The sequence below is a fragment of the Thamnophis elegans genome, chromosome 1 (genome assembly GCF_009769535.1).
Source record: "Thamnophis elegans isolate rThaEle1 chromosome 1, rThaEle1.pri, whole genome shotgun sequence".
In the NCBI taxonomy this organism is placed as follows: domain Eukaryota; kingdom Metazoa; phylum Chordata; class Lepidosauria; order Squamata; family Colubridae; genus Thamnophis; species Thamnophis elegans.
This window is the reverse complement of record NC_045541.1, coordinates 178,150,259-178,177,718: the sequence shown is the minus strand read 5'-3', so window position 1 is coordinate 178,177,718 and position 27,460 is coordinate 178,150,259. Positions and strand designations below refer to the sequence as shown.

Sequence of the window (27,460 nt, the reverse complement as noted above, 5' to 3'; positions counted from 1 at the left end):
CTCAGCGACAGAAATTCTGGCCTCCATTATGGTCGTAAGTCAAGGACTAAGGGTAGGTAGGATTTGCAGCTGGTTGGAGAGGGAAGGATAGTAAGGATGCTGGGTTGGAGTGGGGGGTGGGGGGCAGAAGCAAGGGGAAACCCCCCCCCCCATTATTAAAACTTTGGTTCCTTCAGACCCCGATCCACGTTTCGAAATAAGCCAGGGTTAGAAAGCAGGAGGGACGGTGAGGGCAGCTGAACGCAAGGCCAGAAATCTGACATTCATTTTGCTCAACCCAACAAGCAAAGAGGGAACAGAGTTATTCGGTTTGTCTTTTGTGGGTGGGTGGGTGTTTGTGTGTGTGTGTGTTTTTTTTTAAAAAAAATTAAATAAAACAATAACTAAAATTAAACCGTGAATGGGGGGCGGGGGGGGGGAGAAGAAAAGGAGGTGAGGTTGAAAGCATCGAAGGAAACCAAATGGCATTAAAAAAAATAATAAACATTTTGACACCCGGCAAGCTGCTACTTTTTCAATGAGGTGAGAAGTTTTGGGCATTTTGGTGAGAAGACAGGGTCTTGCCCCAAAATGGGGACAGGAAAAGGGGTTCAAGATAAACGTACAGCCTCAACATACTTCTGAGGAAACTTAGATTACACCTGTCTTCTTGGGTTGTTGTAAGGCAGGTTGTGTGAATTGTTGTGTGGGTACAATTCAATGGGGTGGGGGGATTTTTAAAGTGAGTTACCACCAGATTCCTGGGCTCATCATTAATTTTCCCCCCCTCTTTAATTCTTCCAAGGGGAATAAATATATATATATATATATATATATATATATATATAACCCTAACCCTTCTGTCTCCTTGGTCTATTCTCAAAACCAGACTTTTCCCTCATTTAGGGCATCTGAATTTATTTCCCCCAGGTTGATTACAACTTAACCTTCACAGAAGTGTAAGGTGTGTGTGCATGTGTGTCTTGCACCCAGGTTCATTTAAAATCGACATTTTAAAGGCTTATTTTGCAAGGTGGGTGGCAAAAAAACCCACCCAATTTTATTCCGAACCGCCCCACCGAGGCCAGGATATTAAGATGCCCATCGACGGTGGCAACGTGGATTGAAAAGGCAGGCGATCAGGTGTAATCTAAAAATCTCTCGCCCTAACCCCCAAAATAATAATCATTTAAAAAGAACGAAAAAACAGAAATAGCGATGCAAAAGAGACGTTAAGACATATAAGCAGGCAGAGGGGGTGTTTTCATTTTTTAAAAAAAAATAAAATAATAATAATCACAATAGCACAGTGTTCCTGCAGACTGCCCTTCAGGAATTTGGTGGAAGCATTCCCTAAAAAAAACACTCGCGAGAAATCCTTCTGCAGAAACAGAGTGTTAATTTGTTCACGATTTTCCCCCCCATTTGTTTTTTTAAAAGGGGAAATTGGAGAGCAGGGGGTTTATTTAAAAGCAGCAGAAGATATCTGCTTACCCCTTAACTATTTCCCCCGCCCCTCCTCTCTTTCTTTCTCTTTCTCGGTGTAAGTGTGTAGAAGGTTGGAAAGGATTTAGTGAGGGCCTTAAATCAGGGTTTTCAAAAATTAGCAACTTTTAAGACTTGTGGACTTCAACTCCCAGAATTCCCCGGCCAACATGGCTGGCTAAGGAATTCTAGGAGTTGAAGCCCACATGTCTTAACAGAACAAGCAAATAGCAGAGTTGAAAGCAGACCTTGGAGGTCTTCTAGTCTAACCCCCTGCCTAGGCAGGAAACCCTATTCCATTTCAGGCAAATGGCTCTCCAATCTCTTCTTTAAAAACTTCCAGTGTTGGAGCATTCACAACTTCTGGAGGCAAGCAGTTCCACTGGTTAATTGGTCTCACTGTCAGGAAATTTCTCCTTAGTTCTAAGATTGCTTCTCTCCTTGATTAGTTTCCATCCATTGCCTTCGGGTGCCTTGGAGAATAGGTTGTAAACTTAAAGTTGCCAACTTTGGAGAACCCCATGCCTAAAACTGTAGCATATGGAGGGAAAATCTGAAAATAGTGACCTGTCATTTCCCCACCACTTATTAATATCTACATGGGACGTGGGTTTCTGCCGGTTGGTCCCGGATTGGGCAAACTGGTAGTGATGGGGACGGGAGGCTCCGCCCACGTGCCTGTACGCTTCTGTGCATGCGCAAAAGTGTCGTGCGAGCACGCACGCATGCACAAGCAAACCAGTGGTAAAATAAGTTGAAACCCACCACTGATCTACATACCTCCCTCAATATCAAGAGTTAGATGAGACAGGGAAGAGGGGGGGGGGGGTGGAAACGGTTTTCTCAGATTTTGGAACGGCAAAAGGGCCACTAGGTAAATAAGTTTTTTAAAAAACTTATTTAAAAAGACTGATCCAATCAAGAAAACAGAAGGAATACTAGGGTGGAAATGGTTTTCATTTTGAGCAGGGTTAATCAAATTTGGCAACTTTAAGATGGGTGGACTTCAATTCCCAAAATTCCTTTCAACTCCCAGAAATTCCCAGAATTTTAAAGTTGGAAATTGAAGTCCACACAGAATTTCCATGGCTTTAAGACTTGAAGCACTGCTGGCTGGGGAATTCTGGGAATTGAAGTCCACCCATCTTAATGTCTTAAAGCCATCCAAATTCTGGTCTAAAATTCTGATTGTAAGTTGAGGACTTACTTGTATGCAATTCAAGTTATTTACATAATGATGTTGTAATGCAGACAGCATCCTAAGATGCCCTCAAGGTTTCTTCTGGACGCTGATGTCCTATTGTAGAAGAGGATGAATGGGTGAATTTATCTGCCTTTAAAGGAGAGATAGAATTTTTGTGGAAATCTATGAATGGCAATAAGGTATTTCAGACTGAACATTTATCCTGATTTTTTTAATAAAAAAAATAATGGAAATATTGGGCTGTGTTCATTCATAACACCAGGACTGAAACTGTTTATTTGGTTTAGGGCCTTGTGGCAAATAAACCAGGATTAAACCAAATCTGCCTGTATTTGGATTTTGTCACCCAGAAAATCTGCAGTATGCACCTGATATGCCCAATTCCTGCTTTAGTCAGTATCCTAGTCTTCAATTCTGTTTTCTTTACATGAACTTCTCTACACCAAAAACGGAACCAAAGGACTTCGAAAAACTCTAGCTTTTTCAGGTGGATTGGGGATTGGGGCTAGATTCATCCACAGCTTACTTAACATTACAGTCACAATGGGAAACATGGCTTATTAGGAGTCCCAACCAAGCATGATTAACCATGATTTGTTCTAAAGAATTCTAGGTTCTTTCAAACCAATGGTGCTGCCTTTCTTCAAAAATTGAGGCTGCTAAATTAAGTCATAAGGCAACTCACTTCATCATCATCGTCATCTTTTAACGACCCCATAATTCCTTGAGGGGTGGAGTCTGGCCAACCGAATGGAGCTGAGTGTTTACTGGCCGGATGCCCTTCCTGTCACCAATGCGGAGTTACATCTAGCAGATATATTCTCACTGTGCAGAGAGAGAAATAGCTGCCTCTACCTAGGATCGAACTCACAGTCTCCTGATTGTGAAGCGAAAGGTCCATCTCTAGGCCTCCGTACCACTCCCTATGGCAACTCACTTATTCAGCAGAAAATTAAAATAACCAATTATCCACATATTTCCTTGAGCCTGCCCTAATGTCACAATCTTAATGAGCCTTCCGCTACTGGTGCCTTAATAATCCTTTATGCTATACTCTCCAAGAAAGAAGGATATTTTGTATTAAGAATAATTCTTTGCAATGTCTCCTAAAAGGCCTTGAGGTTTAGGATAAAGGTCAAGATTTAGAATGGAGGTATCCAAACTTGGCAACTTTAAGACTTGTGGACTTCAACTCCCAAAAGTCCCTAGCCAGCATGGCTAGCTGGGGAATTCTGGGAGTTGAAGTCCACTAGTTTTAAATTTACCAATGTTGGACATCCTTAAGTTTATAAGCTTTGTAATTCTAGGAACCACTTTGAACTTGGTAAATAAAGGGAAGAATGTGGGACAGGATAATGGGTATGTTGTTGCGTGTGTGAGTGAGTGAGGGTTTTAATGCCTGCATCCAGGCATCTAAGCATGGAATTGTCTGCATTTTCAGAGAGGGACAGATGGTGAGACAAAAGAAGAAAGAGGAAGAAAGAGAGAGGCAAAGAGAAAAAGAGAGGGAGAGAAAGAGAGAGAGAAAGAGAGAGGGGAATTTTTTTTTTTTTTCAAAAAAGTTGCACTGGATTTCTCAAACAAATATCAACGACAACAAAAATCACACAGCAGTTTCAGAATTATAGAAAATTTTTAATTGTTCTTTTCTTTTTTCTTTTGGTTCTAAAAGTTGAAGAAATAGGAATAACAGCTGAGGAGAAAATGGGATGTGGCACAGTAGGAAAACATAAGGGGTTGGTTTGTCCAGCTCCTTCCTTCCTCTCCTTTCTCTCTCTCTCTCATATCTATCTATCTATCTATCTATCTATCATCTATCTATCTATCTATCTATCTATCTATCTATCTATCTATCTACCTACCTACCTACCTACCTACCTACCTACCTACCTACCTACCTACCTACCTATCATCCATCCATCCATCCATCCATCTATCTCAGAGGTGTCCAATCTTGGCAACTTTAAGTCATGTGAACTTCAATTCCAGAACTCCCCAGCCAGCCATGCTGGGGAAATGAAGTCCATGCTCGCTGGGGGATTCTGGGAATCGAAGTCCACAACTCTTACAGTTGCCAAGTTTGGGGATCTCTTGTCTTAACAAGACCCTTTGGCCTTCAAAATCATCTCTTGGCTGAGACCAGTTAATTTATTTGTTTGCGTGGATTGATTTAATGTATATCCTACCTTTATTATTTTTATAAACCATTTTTTACCTTCCCTGTAGGAGAAATCGATGATTGAAAATGGAAGTCAACGATCTCTCTAAAGATCATTTTACAGTTGTGTCTTTTTAACCCTTCTGGACAGGGGGGGGAAAAAAACCAGATTTCTCTTCTACCAGTCCCTTGTTAAAATCCTTTTCCGTGGACACACATAGCACATGGTCTGCTCTAAATTCTGCAAGTAATTTTCCTGTAAGAATTAAATCCAGGGTTATCCACAAGGCATGGTCAAAAAAGTCAAAATTGTAGTGCCTCAAGGGTACAATCCACATTTTTTTTTGTCCATTCCCCCAACCCACAAACACTCTGGCTTGAATCAGAATTTTAAAGCCGGTAAAACGAATTATGCTACAAATCTCCACAGACCACTTAAAGGCGCCTTCAATAGTTTTATCGGAAGCAGTTTTGTTTTGCATGGAATTTAACTCAAATTCCTCTTTTTTTTAAAAAAAACAATCACTTCCATGATGCATTTCAAGAAGAGATGGGATAAATTCTGCCCTCTTCACTCAGAAATTGGTTTTTCTGCCTCAGTTGTGACTGGAAAGGGCGATTTATAGCCAAGTATCTCCCTCTGTAAGGGAAATGGCTGATTTCTAAGTAGGATATATTAAAAATAAATAAGTAGTGACCCCCCAAAAAAACTGTATTAGCGAAACCATGGTTTAATGAAAAAGCAGTTAAACAAACCATGGTTTATGCTGCCAGTTTCCAGCATTTACTTTCAGAAAAAAAAGGCCCATGGGGGCAAATTGGTTTTTTTAATGACCTCAACAACTTACAACCATAATTCCAGGCTCAATTCCAGTCGTAAGTTGAGGACTACCTATATGTATTGCATTGATTTCTAGCCCTCCCTCTTCTCCCTAATAGTCTCTTGGCTGAGGGAGGTAGAAATTTAATAAATACCTTAATAAAAATAACTAAATGCCTAAATAAATAAAATATCCCATGAGCCCTTGCAACAAGAGGGTCCTGGCATGGCTTCACCCCGGTGGCTATCTCCTTTTCCCATTGGTCAGGAAGCTACAGCCACAGCTTGGCACCCCCCCCCCCCTCCCCAGCCAATCAGGGCCTGAAAATGCTGCCATGTCTTGGCTACCATAGAGTTCTGTTGGAGAGAGAAGCTTGAAGTCCCTGACGTTCTTTCTATTCAGCTCTTTTTCATGGAGGACCAGATAGGCGATGAGTCCAATAGAATAGTATTGATGGAGTGAACATTGGAATTCAGGACCAATTCTGTTTGGGATTGAATTTAGACCCCTGGGCGTTACACAGCTGGGCAAACGTCCCCCTTATTTGTGTTCCTAAAACACACACACATCGCACTCCCGTGACTCAGTTAAGGGAACAAAGGCGCCATATCTCCTATGCCCCGAATTGGAAACCTTCCAGAACTGTGTGATGCTTGTCATTTTCATTTCAATTATCGAAGGAATGCAAAACGGGGTAGAATCGGAGAGGGTAGGAAGGGAAAGCAGGAGCACTGGCTTTTAATTTTTTTTTTTTTTGTTTCCACAATGCATTTGGAATAAATTGCAGCATAGCCGAACCAACTTAAAAGAAAAAAAGGAAACACAACATCCAAAACCAATGAATCCCAAATAAAGAGAGAGAGAGAGAGAGAGAGAGAGAGAGAGAGAGAGAGAGAGAGAGAAAAACAACCCTCCAAAAGCAAATAAATAAATAAACAAACAAATCGAGAATCACACAGGGATAGCTTAGAGGGGGAGGGAAAGAAATCCACTGAATAATAATAATAATAATAAAAAGAAAACATAAAATATCTTTTTAAAAAAATGGATATAGATATATAGATATATATATACACACACGCACACACATACGCACATTTGGAAGAATACCCTCCTCCAAAGGATTTTTAAAATAACAATAATAAAGCCGTCAAAACAAAAATGTCAAATAATTTTTTTTTTTTTTTGGGAAAAATAAAAAGGACCGGCATGCAAAGATCATTGTTCACATTCTCCTAATCATGCATCAGGCCCAAACGTCCGTACAGAGGAGAAAAAAAGTACACATACAACGCAGCAACGTTACCAAGGATGCAGAGAGAGGGGCACAATGCAACTCAACTCATCTCCGGCGAGACCCGAGAACGAGCAGATCTCGCCCGCCGTTCTTATATTTGATTTTTATTTTTTTAAAATCATGATATCGACAAGAGATTTTTTTTCTTGCTTTCTTTCTCTTTCTTTCTCTCTCTCTCTCTTTTCTTAATTTTTTTTTCTTAAATTTTTTTTGTTGCTAAAATAGACATATTCCTTTATCGATAAAAAGAGCTTTTCTTATTTAGTTAGTTGTTTTATTTAAATCATCATCATTCACCGTAGTTTTTTTCTTTCTTTTCTTTTTCTTTTTTTTTTTATAAAAAGATAAAGGTTATAGATAATAGATAATATATACTTCTCTCTTTAAGAAATGTAAAAATGTGGGTAAAGAAAGTAAAAAAGAAAAAAAACCACACCAACCTTCTCGTAGCTCTGAGGGATGTTAAAGGGGTTTGATGCGGAACACAATGACATGGGAAGAGAGAAAAATAGGGAACACAGAGAGAGTAAAAAAAGGCCTTTCAAGGCAGCCAACTGCAAATCGATTTTGCTTTTTTCTCTTTCTTTCCGTTTTTTTAACTTAAAAAAAAAACTTTTTTTTCTTTAAAAAAAAAAAAACTCCAATCTGTCCCTTTTTTCCTTCCGAAACCATCGGGGCCACCACCAAAGAAGGCCCCGGGAAAGTTGAAGGTCTCTGGGGAGGGGGGCGCCTCATATCAACCCGGACGGGCCGGTTTAAGAGAAGCCGTCCCCCCTTCCCGAGAATTCAGAAGCCCCTCTGGCACTGCTGGATGGCCCACCCCCTCTTTCTCCCCAACATCACCCCCTCCGCCCCCCCCCTGCGGCTGAAGGAAAGAAAGATTAACAAGGACCGTGTGATTCCCACCACCTCCGTCACCGTGGGGTCCTTGCCGTGGGTTAGATCTCTTCCGCGGTCCACCAAAAATATTTCAGGCAGGGCCAAGTATCCTGACACTTGTTCGAGGCATGTCCACATGGGTTTGGGAGTCGCGTCCTAGAAACTCAGGACGGGACTGCAGGTTGCAACGGACCAACCCGATTTGGCTCGAGCTAGCAAAAACCCCAAATTTGACGGAACCTCCAAATTTTGAAATTTTGGGGGGGGAGGGAGGGAGAAGGCAATTTTCCATATCTTTGGATCAGTCCAATCTCGCCGAATTAAAGCGGGAAATTGTGTGACGGGAGCCTCGCCTCCATACGGACATGCTTCGAACCCCAATCCCTTTGAATCTTCTTCCCCTCCACCAACATAACAAAAAGACGAAAAGAAAAGAAAAAAAGGAGGGGTGGAAACCAGACCTCTTTTTCCTGTTCAGGGAAAAGCAAAAAACCCAAGAAAAGGAAACAATAACTTGAGCTATTATTCCCTCCACACACACCCCTCACCCGCAAATCTCAAAAGTCATTAAGAGAAACAAGCATGTTACGGGAAGAAACAGTCAGAAAAAAAAACATCGAGAATTTTTGAGTGCAGCGACAACGAAGGGGGGAAAAACAAGGCGTCGAAGACCCCTCCCATACCCACCCCATCATTTCTGCCCACCCCCACCCCAAAATTCAATCCTTGGGGAGATATCAACCCAAATTAACCTTCCAAATTAGCTAGAGCTCACTTCATGGAAATCGGTCCCCGTTTTTTAAACTGGGGGCAAAAGTCTCCGCGAAGCCTCTTAAAAGAGGGGTTCAAATAGAACGGGCTCTTGTGTAAATTTGCACACGCGGGACGTGCCGGTCTACCCCGACCGGATAAATTTGGAGTGGTGAATTTGTTTCATTCACACTTGTTGTAAAGCATTCAAAAACTTGCAATCTTTTGTACGTTACTTTTTTGGTGCGCTGACCGATTAAGCACCACTACAACAAGTGTGAATTCTGGTAGGATGTTTTTATTTTAAATAAATAAATAAATTTCAGGTCAAGATTTTCAGGGCAGCCTGATATTCCAGCGTTATCTCCAGCGGGAATGAAATAATTTCAGGTCTGTACGTAGATGACACTAAAGGAATTGTTTCTGCGTTGCAGAATTCGATGGCCGCCCGCAGAAATCCCCGGATCGCCAGCTCATTTTAAAAGCTTGGCAACTTGTCATTTTGTATCTGATGATTTTAAGGGCCTTTTAAAATGTTTCTTACGCTGGAAGCCGTCTGGAGTCTCTTTGAAATGAGACGGGTGGCAAAATAAATTTAACCACCCTCATAATTATCTCCAGTTTAATGATCCTATAATCCCTTGCAGGGTGGAGCCTGGGCAACTGAATGGAGTAACTGAATGTTTAGTGGCCAGATGCCCTTCCTGTTGCCAATACAGAGTTATATTTAGCAGATATATTCTCATCCTGCCCAGAGAGAGAAATAGCTGCCCTCTACTTAGATTTGAACTCACAGCCTCCTGATTGTTAGGCAAGAGCTCCACTTTTAGGCTCGGCAAATAAATTTAATAAATAAATAAAAATAAGACTGAGAGACTGTAACCGGGGGGGGGGGGAAATCCTGCAAATCTGCCCCCCAAAACTACATCTCATCCTTTGCGGCCTGAAGCGATAGTTCCAAAGAGACATAAGCAACAGAAGACAATCTATATCTCATTATTATCATGACAATACAGTAACAAATGCACTTTAAAAAAAACAAAACCATTGGCATAGATGTGCAAGGAAGGGAAGGGTTTGAAAAATACGGGTGAAAAACCAGTGACATTTTCTGGAAGAACGTATGGGACCACAGCCTCACGAAGCCTCCTGTAACTTCATGGTGGCCAGCCAGGCAAATAATTTTTTTAATAAACATTCATGAGCCTCTCAAACGGCTGATCTGATTTTCGTGGGGCAAATGGTAGTTTTTGTGGGGGGCTTTTTTTGAGGGGGGGCAGCTATTGAAACGGAAAACGTTCCCACTTAAAAAAAAAGAAGAAAATTCAAGGAAAAACATTCAGCCAGATTTAAAAAAAAAATAGATCAGTGCAAGGGAAAAAAATTCACCGATCCAGTTCAGATCGATTGAAAGCTGTCAATTCAAAATGTTGGAAGCTTGTGGGCAGGCCAGACAAAGGCCAAGAATGACCTCTCTTCTGAATGCAGATAGTCCTCTATTTACGACTGCTTGTTTAGCAACTGTCCGAAGTTGCAACGGTGTTAGGAATATAATCTAATGGTTGGGTTGGCAATATATAAATCATGTAACAATGCTGTACCTGTTTCTTTAAATCATGCTGTAAAATGGGATTGGTTGCTGTTTCCTCAATCGGCCATAAGAGGGAGCCAGAACGACTGTTAGCTCTCTGTTTGTTAGATGCTGGGCTGATCTAATCTGAGTGTTTTGGAAGCTGGCTGTTAGAAAGTGCCGTGAGCTATTGTAAGTTTTGCAACTGCTAGCAAACTTTGAGTACCAGACTGTTTATATAATTATGGACTATGTTATTTGGATTATCCTTTAACTGGAAGACGTTGATGACTGACTGTCTTATCCGTGTATAACTTGGGACTGTTTGATGGACTCTGATACCTCTATTTCCACGAAAGTAAAAGCCCATTTCAACTGCAGTGTCTCTGTATGCTGGTTTGTGTGTTTTCCAACACAACTCTCACAACGTTTGGCTGAACGCACTCACTCTCCCAACGGGGAGCTTACCTAACAAACAGCATTGAAAAAATTGACTTATAACTGCCCCTCACATGTATGTCCATCACAACGTCTCCATTGTCGTTTTATCAAAATTCAGGCACGTTGACAACTGGCATGTATTTCTGACAGTATCGATAAAGGAGAAAATTCGTAACTCGCAGTTGAAATGAGGGATCCTTGGTGCTCTCTGAGCTTGGTTGTTTTCTCGCAGACGTTTCATGACCCAGCTAGGTATCATCGTCAGTGCTACGACGGTTTGAGAGCAAAACTCCAGTCCATCCTAGCACTGATGATGTTACCTAGCTGGGCAGTGAAATGTCTGCAAGAAAACAACCAAGCTCAGAGAGCACCAAAGACCCCTCGTTGATGAGAGTAGCAGAGTCCCGGAGTCACACAATCGCCATTTGCAACTTTCCTAGAAGCAAGATTTGCTTCGTAACTGTGCGATTCACTTAATGACCGCAGCAAAAAAAAAGATTGTTAAAATCGGACACGAATCGCCTCGCTTAGCAATCGTCAATCCAGGACTATCTGTATTCTGAAGAACCTGCTTACTTTGCATTTCTGGTTCTTTCCCTAACTCATTTCTAGTGAATATTTTGAAAATAATACTTCCTGGGAGGAAAGAATTGTGTTGTTCGGCTGAATTTTTTTTCCTGGGGCTTAAGAAAGCACCTTACAAAAAGGCATTTTATGCCCACCGTTAATTTTCATCTGAATCAGCCCCGCATTCTGCTACCAAAATTTCGTGCACAGAAAAGTGAACCAACAAATTTGCAATTTATTGGGCCACTTGGGATACCAAACATCCCCTTGTGGGAGATACAACTAGCAGAATTGGAAGGGACCTTGGAGGTTTTCTAGTCCAACCCCCTGCTCAAGCAGGAGATCCCTATATCATTCCAGACCAATGGCGGTCCAATCTCTTCTTAAAAACTTGGAACACCCCCCAACTTCTAGTGGCATGTCATTCCACTGATTCATTCTTCTCACCATCAGGAAGTTTTTCCTTAGTTCTAGGTTGGTTCTTGCTTCGAGAATAGAATAGAATACAGCTTGAAGAGACCCTGGAGGTCATCTAGTCCCTCCCTCTGCTCAAGCGGGAGAACCTATACTATTTCAGATAAGCGACTGTCCAGTCTCTTCTTAAAAACCTTAGTTTAACTTGGATACCTCTTGGGAAGATGTAGGAATTAAAAAAATGCCTTGAATTTTAAACCTTTGAAAGGATGACCCTTCATCTTTCAAATGCTTCCTATGTCAGGCCTGCAATTATATTCCTTTTAGAATTTGGGCCTGCCACACTTTCTCTTATTTCAATATGCTGTTTCATTAGTATAGTTGATGGGAGGGGGGAATAGACAGGAGTAGGATTGTGGAATGTATTGTTATCATTCTTTTCTAGAAGCCAAGGTCATCCTTTGTCTCCGCACCAGTACACCTGGCCGGAAGCAACTGGATGTGGATGCCAGCATGGAAGAAGAAGATTGGACCATGTGATGATGGATTGTGGGTGTGGGGACAAGATCATGGACTTTTAACTGGGCGGGATTCTGATGTCATTTCCAGAATTGGGATTAACACAGATGTGCTAAGACGTCTGCTTTATTAAATTGGAACTTTAAGGATCGTTTTGCCTTGGACTCTGATTTAATTCTACATGATACTTGGAACGCTGACATTATCCCAATTCTACATGATACTTGGAACGCTGACATTATCCCAATTCTACATGATACTTGGAACGCTGACACCCTACACATTTCACTGAGGGACAGAATTCTTCCCATTTACTGGTAATCCTCGACTTATGACCACCCGTTTAGCGAAGTGTTATAAGTTACGACGGTGCTGAAAAAAGTGACTTGTAACTGGTACTTAAAACCGTCACAGGCACGATCAAAATCTGGGCACTTGGCAACCGGCAAGTATTTATGTTGTTTGCAGCATCTCGGAGTGACATGATCATCATATGTGACCTGATAAGCCAGGTCAATTGGGGGGGGGGGGGGAGTTGGATTCACTTAACAAATCCAGATTCACTTAACAGCAGTAACAAAAAAGGGTATAAATTTGAGCACGATTCACTTAATGTCTGCATCGCTTTTTGGTTTTTAAGAAGAGACTGGACAGCTTCTCGTCTGGGGGTGTTACAGAGTCTCCTGCTTGAGCAGTGGGCTGGACTAGAAGACCTCCAAGGTCCCTTCCAGCTCTATTCTGATTGACTGTTGGCTCATTTTTAAATGACCGTCCACTAGGACCCCAATTAACTTCCTTCCTTTGAGAGAGGCCGTCAGCCCGAATTCTTCCATCTCGTAAAAAAAGGCCACGCAAGGCTCCCGAAAGACCTTGTTGTGTCTGCGTGCATGCGTGTGAGGGCGGGCAGGGGTGTGTGTGTCACATTTGCCATTCTTGTGAGTCACGGCGCTCCCTACCTCTCACGTATAGGTTGGCGGGCGAAGAATAGCGCACTCCGGCACTGTTGCTGGCGACGCATTCATATTTACCCTGATCCGTCTCTTCGCTGCTCTCGATCTGAAGCCCACCTGAAGCCGGGAAGAGAGAAGAAGACAAAAAGGAAAGAGGAGATGCCGAGAAATACGTTAATTGTCGACCGAGGGCAGATTGGGCACAAAAGGGAGAAACGGCTCTAAGGGGCCGAACACACCAATTATTACCGATAGCATATCCCGAGCTCAGGGTTGAACTGTGTGATCCTTGGTGCTCTCTGAGCTAGATGGGTTTTTTTTTCCAGACGTCTCATGATCCAACTAGGTAACATCATCAGTGCTAGAAGGGAGTGGGAGTTGCTCTCTCTTTATATCCTTGCTGTCAGGATTGGTGAGAGCGTGGTTTTCCTCTCTGGTAGTTTCTCGATTAGGGTGTTGTTCTTAGTTTATTTGTCAGGGGTTAATCCCTGCTTATCTGTGTATTGATTGATGATGTTTTAGTCCTTTGGTTTCCTTTTTTAGTTTTTTGATTCCGAATGACATATAAATAAATATCAACCGTGAGCCAACCTCACATCCTTCTAGCGCTGATGATGTTCCCCAGTTGAGTCATGAAACATCCGCAAAAAAACCCAGCCAAGACTGGAGAACACCAAAGATGCCACAATGCAATTTATTCCTGTGCTTAACTCTTTCCTGCAGCCCAGTATACTTTTTCAACCCTTAGGCTGCGCTTCCCTCTTCAGCCTTAAACAGCCACAAATGCAAGACACTTTCCTGTGGTTATTCCAGCTGCCAGGTTGGATTTGGCACATCCCAAAGCAACAACAACAACAACAACAACAAAATAACAACCCATGAACCAAACAGCTTTTGCTATTCAGCTTTGGCTAAGAACGTAGCATTTTTCTCACTGTCAGTAAAATCAGTGTATTGCAATGTCCCATCTCCAAGGAAAGTAATTACAAATCAAAGTCGTGTTTTCAATCTGTGCAACTTTTAAGACAGGTGGACTTCAACTCCCAGAATGCCCCAGCCAGCACAGAATTCTGGGAGTTAAAAGTTCACACATCTGAAAGAGGCCCAGGTTGAAAAACACCGTTGCAGACCCATACTACCTTTATTATAAAGTTATAATAACAAAATCTGAACGTTCTTCCATCTCCCTAACTTGCATATGTTACAGTCCTACCCTGGACTCTGGCTTCCTTTATCTTCCTCCTATCCCTCAAGGCCATTTCGTCTGTACTCTGGATTTAGGGAAAATCCACTACCATATCATGAACCCTTCGAAGTTCCTCATCCTCAGGATCTCACAACTCAAGGTGGACTGCCCCCTATGCACGGAGGCTCAAGGTTGACTGTCTCTATGGATGGAGGCAGAGTTATGGAAGTTCCACCACCAAACCATGAAATCTTCCTCGTCCTCAGCTCTCACAATCCAAGGTTGACTGCCCCTGTGCATGGAGGCTCTTAAGAAAACTATCTAGGACGCTTGTGCGCCGGAAACCAGAAGACCAGGTAGCCTGTGCGCAGGCATGCACCAGAAACTGGAAGAGCATCATCTGCGCATGTGAGTGCCAGAAACAAGAAGAACATCTTCCCGGTATGCATGCACGTGCTGGGAAGATAATCTAACGGTTTCAGGTGCGCATGTGTGCCCTAGCCACCTGGTCTTCCGGTTTCTGAAATGCATGCATGCACAAACACAGGTGGCTGGTGTGCATACATGCACCGGAAACCCGAAGATCATCTTCCCAGTACGCGCATGCGCCCTGGACGGCTGCTTTTCCGGTTTCCAACACTCCCGTGCGTGTGAAGACCAGCTGGCCAGTGCGCTGGAACCCAGAAGAGTAATGGGCGACAGCTTGGCGTGGCCAGAGAGATGGCTCTGTATGTCACTTCCAGCACGCATGCCATCACGGATCTAGGCAATAGCCCTGATAGATCATCTTCCTTTTTTTTTTTTTTTTTGCTACTGGTCCTCAAGATTTGGTCTTTGGACCATCCAAATTAGGGTAGGGTTAATTTTCTGCTATTTAGCTAAAAATGAATTCTCCATCTTCAGAGAGAGTCTACGAGAGGATTCCAAGGGGATCAGGAAAAATTGGCCTCCTTAATAAAAAAAAAACTTGTTTTGTTCTGATTCTGTACGTCTCTTATATTTCCAGGAGAGATTTCTCTCCTCCTCCTGTGTTTTTTTTTTCCACACCAGAAAACACCACTGCGATTTCATTAAAAAAATAAAATAAAAAAATAAAAAAATCCCACTTCTTGTGTCCTGCACTGCGGAGCTGTGTCAAATTAACACTTGTCATCTCGGTGGAATGTGGGAAAGAGTTATTCTTAGATCCCTACACCAAAAAAAAAAGAAAAGACAGATATGTCTAACCCACCCCCCCACCAATTCAAGCCTGTGAAAAACCAGCATTTTAAACCTGCAGGGCCATAAATTGCAAAAAAATTGCATTTAAGAAGTCTTCTACCCCTTTTCAGAGGTGTCCCAGTCCATCCAGCGAGGAGAAAAGAGAACATTCCAGAAGGAACCTTTTTAACCCCCCCCTTCTTTGTGTGTGTGCCTGTGTCTTTATATATGCATGTATGTGTGTGTCTATGATGTGTGTGTGCATACATACATACACACACCGTATTTTTGGAGTATAAAACACACAGCAAGGTTTTCAAGAGGAAATTTTTTAAAAAAATTTGCACTCGGCAAACCTCTCAAAAATGGCCCGTTTTTCACAAAAATGGGCCCATTTCCCCCCCCCCAAAAAAAAACAGGGCGTGGTTTTGGGAGGCAAAAAATGCTGTATTCAGTGTATAAGACGCACCCAGCTTTTCAGCCTCTTTTTTGAGGGAAAAAGGTGCGTCTTATACTCCAAAAATACGGTGTGTATTTATATATATTTTTATTTGTGCAAAGCTGAGCAAACCAGCCTGAAGATGACGAATGAGACTTCGTCGAAATGTCGCCAAGACACTTCCAAATTTATGCGGGAGAAAACCTGAATAACCAAAGACATATACGGGTTTGCCCGGGTTCAGGAGAACTCACAGTTAACATTATGGGCCGTTCAGAGAACCTCCAAATCCCATCCCTGGCTGGCCCCGCCCCTCCTACCCCTCCCAGGAGTCTCGGCGTGGCCCGTTTTGGATGCAAGATAGTAAGTGCAGGGCCTGTTTGGAGGCTCGGGGAGTGGGGGAAATGGGCCTTCCGGAAGTTCCGGATGGCTGGAAATGGGCCCAATTCCGACCTCCGGAGGGCGTTGGAGCCTGAGCGGTGCAGGAGGCTGACTAGGCCATGCCCACCCAGCAACTGGGCAGATAACCCGTTGTTAAAAAAATGTTAAGCCCACCCCTGTATGTGTGTGTGTGTCTATCTATCTATGTCTGTCTATCTATGTATCTATGTATCAATGTATCTCTCTCTCTCTCTGTATCTATGTGGCTGTCTGTCTATCTATCTATCTGTCTATCTGTCCATCTATGTATCTCTCTCTCTCTCTCTATCTATGTGTCTGTCTATCTATGTATCTATGTATCTCTCTCTCTCCCCCCCTCTATCTCTCTCTATGTGTCCGTCTGTCTATCAATGTATCTATGTATCTCTCTCTCCCTGTCTGTCTGTCTATCTCTCTCTCTCTATGTGTCTGTCTGTCTATCTATCTGTCTGTCTATCTGTCCATCTATGTATCTATCTCTCTCTCTCTCCCTCTCTCTCTATCTATGTGTCTGTCTGTCTGTCTATCTATGTATCTATGTATCTCTCTCTCTCCCCCCTATCTCCCTCTGTCTGTCTGTCTATCTGTCTGTCTATCTATGTATGTATCTCTCTCTCTCTCTATGTGTCTGTCTGTCTGTCTATCTATCTGTCTATCTATGTATCTCTCTCACCCTCCCTCTCTCTCTATCTGTGTCTCTCTGTCAGTCTGTCTATCTATCTGTCTATCTATGTATATATATCTCTCTCCCCCCTCTCTATCTATGTGTCTGTCTGCCTGTCTATCTATCTGTCTGTCTATCAATGTATCTATGTATCTCTCTCTCTCTGTCTGTCTGTCTATCTATCTGTCTGTCTATCTATGTATCTCTCTCTCCCTCCCTCTCTCTATGTGTCTGTTTATCTCTCTGTCTATCTGTCTGTCTGTCTATCTATCTATCATCTATCTATCATGTATCTCTCTCTATGTGTGTCTGTCTGTCTATCTGTGTGTGTATGTATGTATGTATGTATGTATGTGTGTGTGTATGTATATGTATATGTATGTATGTGTGTGTATATATATATATATGTGTGTGTGTGTGTGTGTGTGTGTGTGTGTGTGTGTGTTATATTTATGCTGATAAATAAATAAAGGGAGACTAGTATAGATCTATTTCAAGCTATTTAGCTCTCATCAGCTAGCCATACCCTTACTGGGATTAGAACCTGTGCTCTATATATATATATCCCACTTTCTCTCCCCCCCCTCTCTCTATCTATGTGTCTGTCTGTCTGTCTGTCTATCGATCGGGTGATATATACATATGCTGGACAATAAGTCAGAATTCAGAGGGAAGGAAGGAAACAAAAAAAAAGGGAAGGCACAGAAAACAGAAGAGATGCACAGAAGGCAGGAAATGACATTTTCCAACAGTGACAAGGTAACACAATTCTGCATTGGGGAAAGAAACAACGACAACAACAGGCCACGCAACTACATGTTACAATAACTGGTTATAATCGAGAGGAAAAATACTCTCTCTTTTTTTTTTTTTTAAGGAAGGGGGCAATTGTGCTCTCCAGCACAAAGCAAGGGGATCTTACCTCGGATTGGAGTACCTTCTGTAAGTAAAAGGAACACAAAACAAAGAAACAGAAGAAAAAAAAAAGAACAACAAACACAGAAGTGAAAAGCCAAGTGGGGGGAAAAACGGGATTTTTCTTTTCTTTTTTTTTTCAGGATTAGCCAGTGGGAGGAAGGCATCCAGGAGAAAAATGGGTGTGAGTTTCTAAGGCTGCTTCTCCAGGGCATGATTTGGGGTGGTGGGACACACACAGAGGTAGTCCTTGACTTACAACCGTCCGTTCAGCGACCATTCAAAGTTACCATGGCGCTGGGAAAAAAAGGCGACTTGCAACAGGTCCTCGCACTTACGACCGCTGCTGCATCCCCATGGTCACCTGATCAACATTTGGGCGCCTGGCAAACCGGCGTGTGTTTATGACGGCTGTCGCATCCTGGGGTCACGTGATTCACCATTTGCGACCGTCCTAGCCAGATTCCCACAAACAACGTCAAGGCGTGGGGTGGAAGCTGGATTCGCTTAACGGCTGCGGGATTCACTTCCACCACGGCAGCGATTCGCTTAACAACTGTGGCAAGGAAGGTCGTAATAGTTAGATGCCGGTCCCTTAATAACCGCCTTGCTGAACAACGGACATTCTGCTCTCCGTTGTGGCCGTATGTCAAGGACTAGCTGCAATTCTGTTTTTGGTGCCTATGTTCCCTTTGGTTAAGGGGGGAATGAGGACGGGTGGAGGGGCTGCTATTATTCGAGTAAAATCTCCGAAGAACCCAAGTTTTAGAAAACAAAATGTAATAATTTAGAGAACAAAATGTAATAATTTAGAGAACAAAATGTAATAATTTACAGAACAAAATGCAATAATTGTTGTTCCGTACCTACCCCAGTTATTGCAAATAATAATAATAATAATAATAATAATAATAATAATAATAATAGTAATTCAGATAAGATCAAGGCCTGTTTTGACCCAGATCTTGAATCAGGCTCATGAGGACTAGAAACTTAAGTGGATCCATTTTGCAAAAAAAAAATAAATGCCTTCACTTCTGCGAGTGCGCAGGGGAAAAATTAGGAGATTTTAGAGGAACAGAAGGAGAACATAATTTCCATTTATTTATTTATTTTTTTGTTACCCAGGAAACCTGCAGAAAAAATATTTGACAATTAGCAGAACCCCAGAAGGAGGTTTGTCCTCGGGGTTACTAAGAGAATCATGTTTTTTTTTTGGGGGGGGGGAGGGAGGAATCTGACTTATTTTAAAAAGTTGAGACTGAGTAGCATTGCCTAGCTTGAAAAATGCCTTCAAGCAGTTTATTGGCGAAGGCAGGCCCTCTGCACATGAACAGAAGCCCTATTTCCCCCCCCCCTAGCCTGGCCCAAGAATGTACTGTGGTTCAAGCCCTCCACTCTGTGGGAAATAAATTTTGTCAGCCTGGGAAACATCACCATTGTCCTTTCTCCCACTGGCTCTTTCAAGGTTTATTTCTCAAGTCAAGAAGCACATTTTGTAAAATTCTCAAAAAGGGTTTTTGTTTGTTTTTTAAAACCCCAATCCTGAAAACAAAGCAAAGGATTTCATGGATATTTTTCTGGATCCAGGTTCCCTGAGCATCACAGACGCTGTCTTAATAATTCTTGGTGGCCCATGCAAATATTTTAAAATGTTCCTATTGGTGTGACTTGCCAGAATTTATGAATAATATCTGCAGGAGAAGCAAGGATAATACCAATTCATTTTTCCTCCAGCCTTTTGTCCCCCTGCAGAAACACCAATGATTCGTTTTTTGCTTTTTCATTTTCTTTTTTTTTTTCTTTCTTTCTTTCCCCCTCCTTCCATGCTACCCCAAATGCACCATTTTCAGGATCTGGGATAAAAACAATGTGGTTATTATTTCTGATTAGTTAACATCCGTGGAGTGGGAAAGGGAGTGGTTAGGTGGTTATAGCTGGTGGTTAAGGATCTAGTTAGATTTAGTTACTAATTAAGGAAAAGGTTAAAACACATTGTCTATTCTAAAGGAAGGAGTTAGCATCTAGTTATAACTACCGGTTAAGGTTAATCAAAGCAGAGAGCTTGTTAGCTTGTGGGAGGAAGGAGAGTAGGCGAGGAAGAGGAGAGGGAATAATGTTAATTTGGACCAGCTACTGTGAAAGAGCAGCTGGGGTGGGGGTGAGGGGGGGGTTTAAAGAGCAAGGAAACGAGAGAGTGAGATAAAGTAAGGTTTATTGGGAGAAACAGAACACCCTCAAACAGAGAAAGAAAAGGAAGGAAGGAAGGAAGGAAGGAAGGAAGGAAGGAAGGAAGGAAGGAAGGAAGGAAGGAAGGAAGGAAGGAAGGTGGGCAGGTGGGAGGAAGGAATGAAGAAAGGAAACTAGGAGGGGGCGAGGAAGGAAGGAAAAGAAAGAAGAGGGAAATAAAGGAAGGAAGGAAAGAAGGAAGGAAGGAAGGAAGGAAAAGGATAGGGAGGATGGGAGGGAATGAGGGAAAGAAAGGAGGCAAGCAGGCAGGGAAGGAGGGAGGAAATGGAAGGAAGGAGGGAGGAAATGGAAGGAAGGAGGGAGGGAGGGAGGGCAGGTAGGAGGAAGGAATGAAGAAAGGAAACTAAGAGGGAGTGAGGAAGGAAGGAAGGAAGGAAGGAAGGAAAAGGAGGAAAGAAAGAAAGAAGAGGGAAATAAAGGATGGAATGAAAGAAGGAAGAAAAGAAGGAAGGAAGGAAGGAGAGGGAGGATGGGCGGGAAGGAGAAAAAGAAAGAAAGGAAGAAAAGGAAAGAGGGAGGCAGGCAGGGAGGAAGGAAATGGAAGGAAAGAGGGATGGCGGGAGGGAGGGAGAAAGTAAACTTAGAGGGTGTGGGGAAGGAAGGAAAAGGAAGAAGGAAAGGATGAAGACAGGGAAATGAAGGAAGGCAAGAAGGGAGGGAGAGAGAGGGGGAGAAAGGGAGACAGAAAGAAAGAAAGAAAGAAAGAAAGAAAGAAAGAAAGAAAGAAAGAAAGAAAGATAGATTCAGAGTGGAAAAAATATCTGCCATCTGTGACTCAAATTTGGAATGGTTTAGGAAAACGTTGTTGACCAGAGTGAGGAATGGATACAAGCCGTTCCAAGACAAGCTGCCTTTTGCAATTGACTGATGGGGAATTTGTCAATGCCGGTAGTGTTCCAGTAATGCTCCAGATGTTTTGGGATCACATCCAAGGCGCCTATCACTCTTGGGACTGTCTTTGCTTGGTTAATACTTGATTATTAAGCTACCTTGACAAAGGTAACCAGGAGGGGACGGGGACGGCATTGAGACAACGGGCCACAGATGGCAGATCTTTTTCTTTTCCTGTTGGAGTTTCATATCTAAAGAGCTGAAAGAGGTTTAGGTTTCCCCCCCCCCCCAAAGTGGAGTGTAAAAAAAGCCGGTATAAAACCCTGATTCCCCCCCCCCCCCTTTCAAATGTGACTCTTAAAAGGGAATTGGGCCGAAAATATCAAGCAAGACCAGAGCAGACTTCTGAAGCAAGGGATAAAAAGTAGGACTGAAACAGACCGGATCTTGGCCCAGATAAAAAATAAGAGGGGCTTTCACAGAGAGGAGGGGGGGGGTCCAGCTATTTCCCAAGGCACTCAAAGGTTGAACAAGGAATAATGGATGGAAACTGATCAAGGAGAGATTCAACCTGGAAATAAGGAGGAATTTCCTGACAGTGAGAACAATCCACCCATGGAAGAGAAATTGCCTTCGGAGATTGTGGGAGTTTCATCCCTGGAGGCTTCCGAGGAGAGATTGGACTGTCAGAAATGGTGTTGGACTGTGATGGCGAACCTATGGCATGCATGCCACAGGTGGCACACGGAGCCATATTTGCTGGCATGCCAACAAGTGCGTGCTGGCTAGCTGATTTTTCGCCCTTCCGGAGAGAGGCCGTTTTCGCCCTCCCCAGGCTTCAGGAAAGCCTCCGGAGGCTGAAAAACAGAGCCAACAGCCCAACCAGAAGTTCAGGAATGAGTCTCCGGAAGCTTTCGTGAAGCCTGGGGAGGGCAAAAAACGGTCCCAATGGGTCAACCAGAAGTTCGGAAATGATCCATTTCCAGCTTCCGGAGGGCCCCTAGCAGTGGTGGGTTTCAAAAAAATTTCGAACCTACTCTGTGGGTGTGGCCTCCGTTGTGGGAGTGGCTTGCTGGCCATGTGACTTGGTGGGAGTGGCTTGCCGGCCATGTGTTCTCTCTCTCTCTCTCTCTCTCCTTCCTTTTGTCTCTCTGTCCCTTTTTCCTTTTTTTCTTTCATCTCTCACTTTTTCTTTCTTTTTTCTTTTTTTCTTTATTTCTTTCTCTTTCTCTTTCTGTGTGAGTCTCTGTGTGTGTGTGTGTGTGTGTGTGTGTCAGTGGTGGGTTTCAAAGATTTTTGGAACCTCTTCTGTAGGTGTGGCCTGCTTTCTGGTGGAACCTCTTCTAACCGGTTCGGTAGATTTGACGAACCGGTTCTACCGAATTGGTGCGAACTGGTAGGAACTCACCTCTGGCCCCTAGGGGGCTGGGAGGGGCATTTTCACCCTCCCCAGGCCTCAGGAAAGCCTCCGGAGCCTGGGGAGGAGTTGTGCGCACAGGTGGGCAGAGAGGATTGAATTGGTGTGGGCATGGGCACACATGCGCAATTTTGGCGTGCCGTAAGAAAAAGGTTTGCCGTCATCGCCGTAGGATCTTGTGCTTGGGCAGAGGGGTTGAAATAGATCAGGGGGTCTCCAACCTTGGCAACTTTTAAGCCTGGAGGATTTCAACTCCCCGAATTCCCCAGCCAACTGCCTGCAGAATTCTGGGAGTTGAAGTCCTCCAGGCTTAAAGTTGCCAAGGTTGAAGACCCCTGGACTAGATGACCTACAAAGTCCCTTTCAACTCTGTTAATCTAATATAATCTAATCAATTCTCTTTTCCTTTGACTACAGCAAGATACTTTTTTTTTCCAATTTCCTTATCGTGGGTGGGCGCCCCTCCAGATAATAACCAAGCCTGACCCTGCTTAGCTTCCAAACCCAGATAAGACCTTCCAGGTGCTACCAAACCTTCCTAGTACTTTGCAATGTGAAACCAGCTCAAAACTCCCCCCAATTCCTCTCCTAACCCTGGGCTGTGTTTGCAAGGGATGCTGGGACTCAAAGCCTATCTACAAAGCCACCATCTAAATCCCCATCACTTCTGGCAACCATAAGGGGAGGAAGGTGGGGGTTTCAGGCCCTCTGCTTATGCTCAGAGACACTGTAGTCCTCCCTGCCTGGGACTAAAGGCCCCCCTGAAATTACAGGCTGAAGAGCTGAGCCCCCTCCCTCCCCCCAATCCCATGAAGCTCTCGATGGGATGTGGAAGAGATCCTTAAAGTACATCTGAGCGGAGGCTGCATCTCCATGACAACCAAGGGAAGACAGCCCATAGCATCTGCTGATGGAATTCCCTCCGGGAAAGCGGAGTCAGATCGGTTTATCCTGTGGGTCCCTCTCTAAGTCACCTCCCTGGGGTAGCTCCTGCAGAAGCACTGGCTCCCAAGTAGGGCGTTTGCTCCAAAAAACGGTGCATTCAAAACATTAGAATATTTCATGGCGTTCGATTGAAATGCAGGCATCCTAGCGCCGAAAATTTGCAATGTTCTATTGTGGGGTTACTTCGATGTCGCTGGTCCTTAAATTAAGGAAAGGATCCCAGAGACTGAAAAATCCCTAAAACAGGAAAACAAAAAGGGGGGGGGGCAGAGGGGAGAAAAATAGGGAATAGCAATAGCAATAGCAGTTAGACTTATATACCGCTTCATAGGGCTTTCAGCCCTCTCTAAGCGGTTTACAGAGTCAGCATATCGCCCCCAACAACAATCCGGGTCCTCATTTTACCCACCTCGGAAGGATGGAAGGCTGAGTCAACCTTGAGCCGGTGAGATTTGAACAGCCGAACTGCAGATAACAGTCAGCTGAAGTAACCTGCAGTGCTGCATTTAACCACTGCGCCACCTCGGCTCCCTCCCTCTCCTCCCTCTATGGGGATTTTGCTAAGCCTTTTCCTGATCATCATTTTTGCTTCTGCTTTGTCCTTTCGTTGTGAAGGAATAGAATAGGATAGAATAACAGAGTTGGAAGGGACCTTGGAGGTCTTCTAGTCCAATCCCCTGCTTAGGCTTTTTTGAGGACCCAGATTGTTGGGGGCAATATGCTGACTCTTTGTAAACCGCTTAGAGAGGGCTGAAAGCCCTATGAAGCGGTATATAAGTCTACTGCTATTGCTATTGCTATTGCTAGGCGGAAACTCTACACCACTTCAGACAAATGGTTATCAAATCTTTTCTTAAAGACTTCCAGGGCTGGAGCATTCACAACTTCTGGAGGTAAGTTGTTCCACTGGTTAATTGTTCTGCCAGGAAATTTCTCCTTAGTTCTAAGTTGCTTCTCTCCTTGATTAGTTTCCACCCGTTGCTTCTTGTCCTGCCCTCAGGTCCAAGGGTTAAGGGTTAAGTAGGGGATGAGCAAACTATTACCCCCATCCGAGATGTCCCGTTTTGCACTTAAGAATAGATAGCTGCCTCCAAAAATGGAAAAAGTATGGCAAATCTTTTGCAGTACGTTAAAGGCTGGATTTTAAAAAAATGAATTTTTAAAACACGAGTCTTGATCCCGGCCAGCCCTTTTCACACCCCTTTCCTGAAAACCAAACGGATATTTTCCAAAAAAAAAAATCCTCAACACTTCAATGTGAAACTCCAAACCTCGATTCCGTTGGAGGCAAAGTAGAAAGAAGATTTAAAAAAGAGAGCGATTTTAGGGACCAAACTGTGGAATTTATTTGGGGAATTCCAGGTCAAGGCTCCGCATTTTGTATTTATCCCCCCCCCCCCAAAAAAAAAAAACGGTAGGATATTAGCCAATGTCAGAAAGTTTGCGGAAATGGCAGATAGAAGTTCCAAGCTTTGGTTTGGTGAAAAGGGGGATAAAAATTCGGGAGACTGGGTATTTTCGTTTTGCTTTTTTTTTTTTTTTTTTGCAGCCTGCAATACCCCATTTCTGAGTTAGTTCAACCGGGCAAGAAAATCCTACGGAAAATAAGGCAGTTAGTAATAGGAGAGGCATGCCTTTAAAAGGGGGGTGGGGGGTGGGAGAAAGCTATCGAGACAGAATTAGTTTAAGAGGTGGGAAGATAGAGGACAGGGGAGATCTGGGCTGCAGCCGTTTTAGAGTTGTTAATTTTTTTTTTTTTTTACTTCTAAAAGAAGGATCGATCGATTTAAACGGAAGCCTCACTTACCAAAGGTATCTTGAAGGTAAACAAAACGAAAAAGGAAACAGAAAAAAAAAACAAAATACAAAGGAGACGGTTGTTATAAGCCAGTTACTTGAAAAGGAAACAACAACAAGAACAAAAAAATGTACATAAAATACATACCACAAATATACATAGAAACACAGATTGCATAGTAACAGTTGAGGTCACAGCGTAATTAGGAGAGAAGAGATTCCAGGGAAGAGTTTTATACACTTCAGGGGGAAAAATCAGAATTCAAAACCAGATTTGATCCCTAATGGGCGCCCTGAGCAGTTGCTCCAAGTTCGGAATAGGCTGTTCTAACCATTGGGGATGAATTTGAACTCCCAACCCTGCCAGCAAGGCTGAAGCAAACCATTCGAGGCTCAAGATTTACCCCGTTTCGCTGAAAATAAGACCTCCCCGGAAAATAATACGGACAATTTGGGCTTTTGAGCGCATGGGCTAAAATAAGCCCTCCCGAAAAATATTGCAACACAGCAGCAGCCAATGAGGTGACCACGCTCTCCTCCTCCTCCTCCTGCACCTCAAAAAGAATAAGACCTCCCCGAAAATAAGGCCAAGCGCTTATTTCAGGGGTCAAAAGAAAATAAGACAAGATATAAAGATCCATCCACTCATCCATCCGTTTCTTCAGCTGGCCCAGAACTGAATGCTGGCTTTGTGGCTCTGTTCAATAAACCAATTTTCCCTTCAGCCTCCATGTTGTTTCCAGGGTTTTTCTCCCAGCTCGGGATTTTCCTTCCAACAACTGGGACAGGTTTTTCCAACCTTGATGACTTTAAGACGGGTGGATTTTGACTCCCAGAATTCCCCAGCCAGCAAGGGAGCCGAAGTCCACAGGGAGGGAGAAAAACCATAGAGATAAGGTCAGCGTTGACGAAGCTGTCGAGAAGACGATCTTCTGATTTCCGGAGCGCACATGCGCGCCATCCAGCTAGTCTTGGCGCATGGATGCGTGCCAGAAACGAAAAGAGCAGGTGACTAGTGCGCATGTACCAGGGGTGGGTTTCTCGCCCCGTTCCAACCGGTTCGGTTGGAACGGGGCCGGTGGCGTCCTCGTGCACACGTGCGGCGCACACATGCGTACTAGCGTCTGTGCGATGCTCCAGCTGCTCCTAGAGGATCGCGCAGGCGCTGTATGCGTCCTGCGCATGCGTGGAAGCGCAGAACTCATCAAAACCGGGTAAGGAGCGCGGGCGGGCGGCTGGGCCCTTTGCCGTTCCTGGAAGTTATTACTTCCGGGTTCGCCGACCAACCGGTTCGCAGGGACCGCCGCGAACCGGTTGAAACCCACCCCTGGCATGTACACTCCGGAAGTCAGAAGAGCAGCTCCCTGGCACGCCAGGAGAGCAACGGGTGACGGATCACGTGCCGGAGAGATGGGTCTTTGTCGCGGGACTAGGTAACTCATAACAGGACGCATCCTCTAAAAATGAATATTTGGGCTTCGCGTGACAATTTTATTATGGAAACGTGCACGTTTCCCGCTCTTTCCCCTCCGCGCTAATCAGTGGTGGGTTTCAAAAATTTTTAGAACCTCTTCTGTAGGTGTGGCCTGCTTTGTGGGAGTGGCTTGCCAGCCATGTGACTGGGTGGGAGTGGCTTGCCACTGGGTAGGCATGGCCAACTTGTAAAATGTGGTGAAACTCACTTAACAATGCTCTTGCTTAGCAACCAAAATGTTGGCTCAGGAACTCTGGCATTGAAGCACGCAAGTCTTAAAGATGTCAAGTTACAAGATCCTCGCACCCCTAACCCTTTAGGAAAAAAACCTCCTGGGGTGTTCAAACTTGAAAGCTTTAAGACTTGTGGACTTCAGCTCCCAGAATTCCTCCTCCAGTCCTGTTGGCTCAGGAACTCTGGCATTGAAGCACGCAAGTCTTAAAGATGTCAAGTTACAAGATCCTCGCACCCCTAACCCTTTAGGAAAAAAACCTCCTGGGGTGTTCAAACTTGAAAGCTTTAAGACTTGTGGACTTCAACTCCCAGAATTCCTCCTCTCGCTCTTCATCTTGATGATGTGCGGACGGGCGGAGAGGGGAGGGAGCTTGAACCGGTTCTAAACGGCACAGTAGATTTGTGGAACCTCTTCTATAGAAGAGGTTAGAACTGGCAGGAACCCACCCTTGGCGCTAATGGTTCCGCCACAGCGCAATCTGCCAAAGGGAGGAGTTGATGAGATGCAAAATATTCTCTAACAGCTTCCTGTCTCTTGTTCTCTTCTTCCTTACGAAGAATTAAAAAATCGTGATAGCGACCCATCGAACAGCAGGGAGGAATTGCGACGTTCGGAAATGCAAACAGTCACAGAGCCACATCGTTGTTCTTTTT

General features: G+C 43.8%; 1 protein-coding gene across 7 annotated transcripts in view; it reads right to left on the bottom strand.

The window, feature by feature from the left end:
- PTPRS (protein tyrosine phosphatase receptor type S) overlaps positions 1-27,460 on the bottom strand; it is a 253,282-nt gene that overhangs the window by 113,680 nt on the left and 112,142 nt on the right. For 2 of the 7 annotated variants that reach the window (XM_032228406.1, XM_032228699.1), the window contains exons 6-8: positions 25,109-25,117; positions 13,041-13,151; positions 7,385-7,396 (exon numbers count right to left, since the gene is read on the bottom strand). In XM_032228406.1, the coding sequence (XP_032084297.1) occupies positions 7,385-7,396; positions 13,041-13,151; positions 25,109-25,117 (132 nt within the window). The remainder of the gene's footprint in view (positions 1-7,384; positions 7,397-13,040; positions 13,152-25,108; positions 25,118-27,460) is intronic. The other 5 variants (XM_032228491.1, XM_032228855.1, XM_032228642.1 and 2 more) reach the window with 3 other exon arrangements.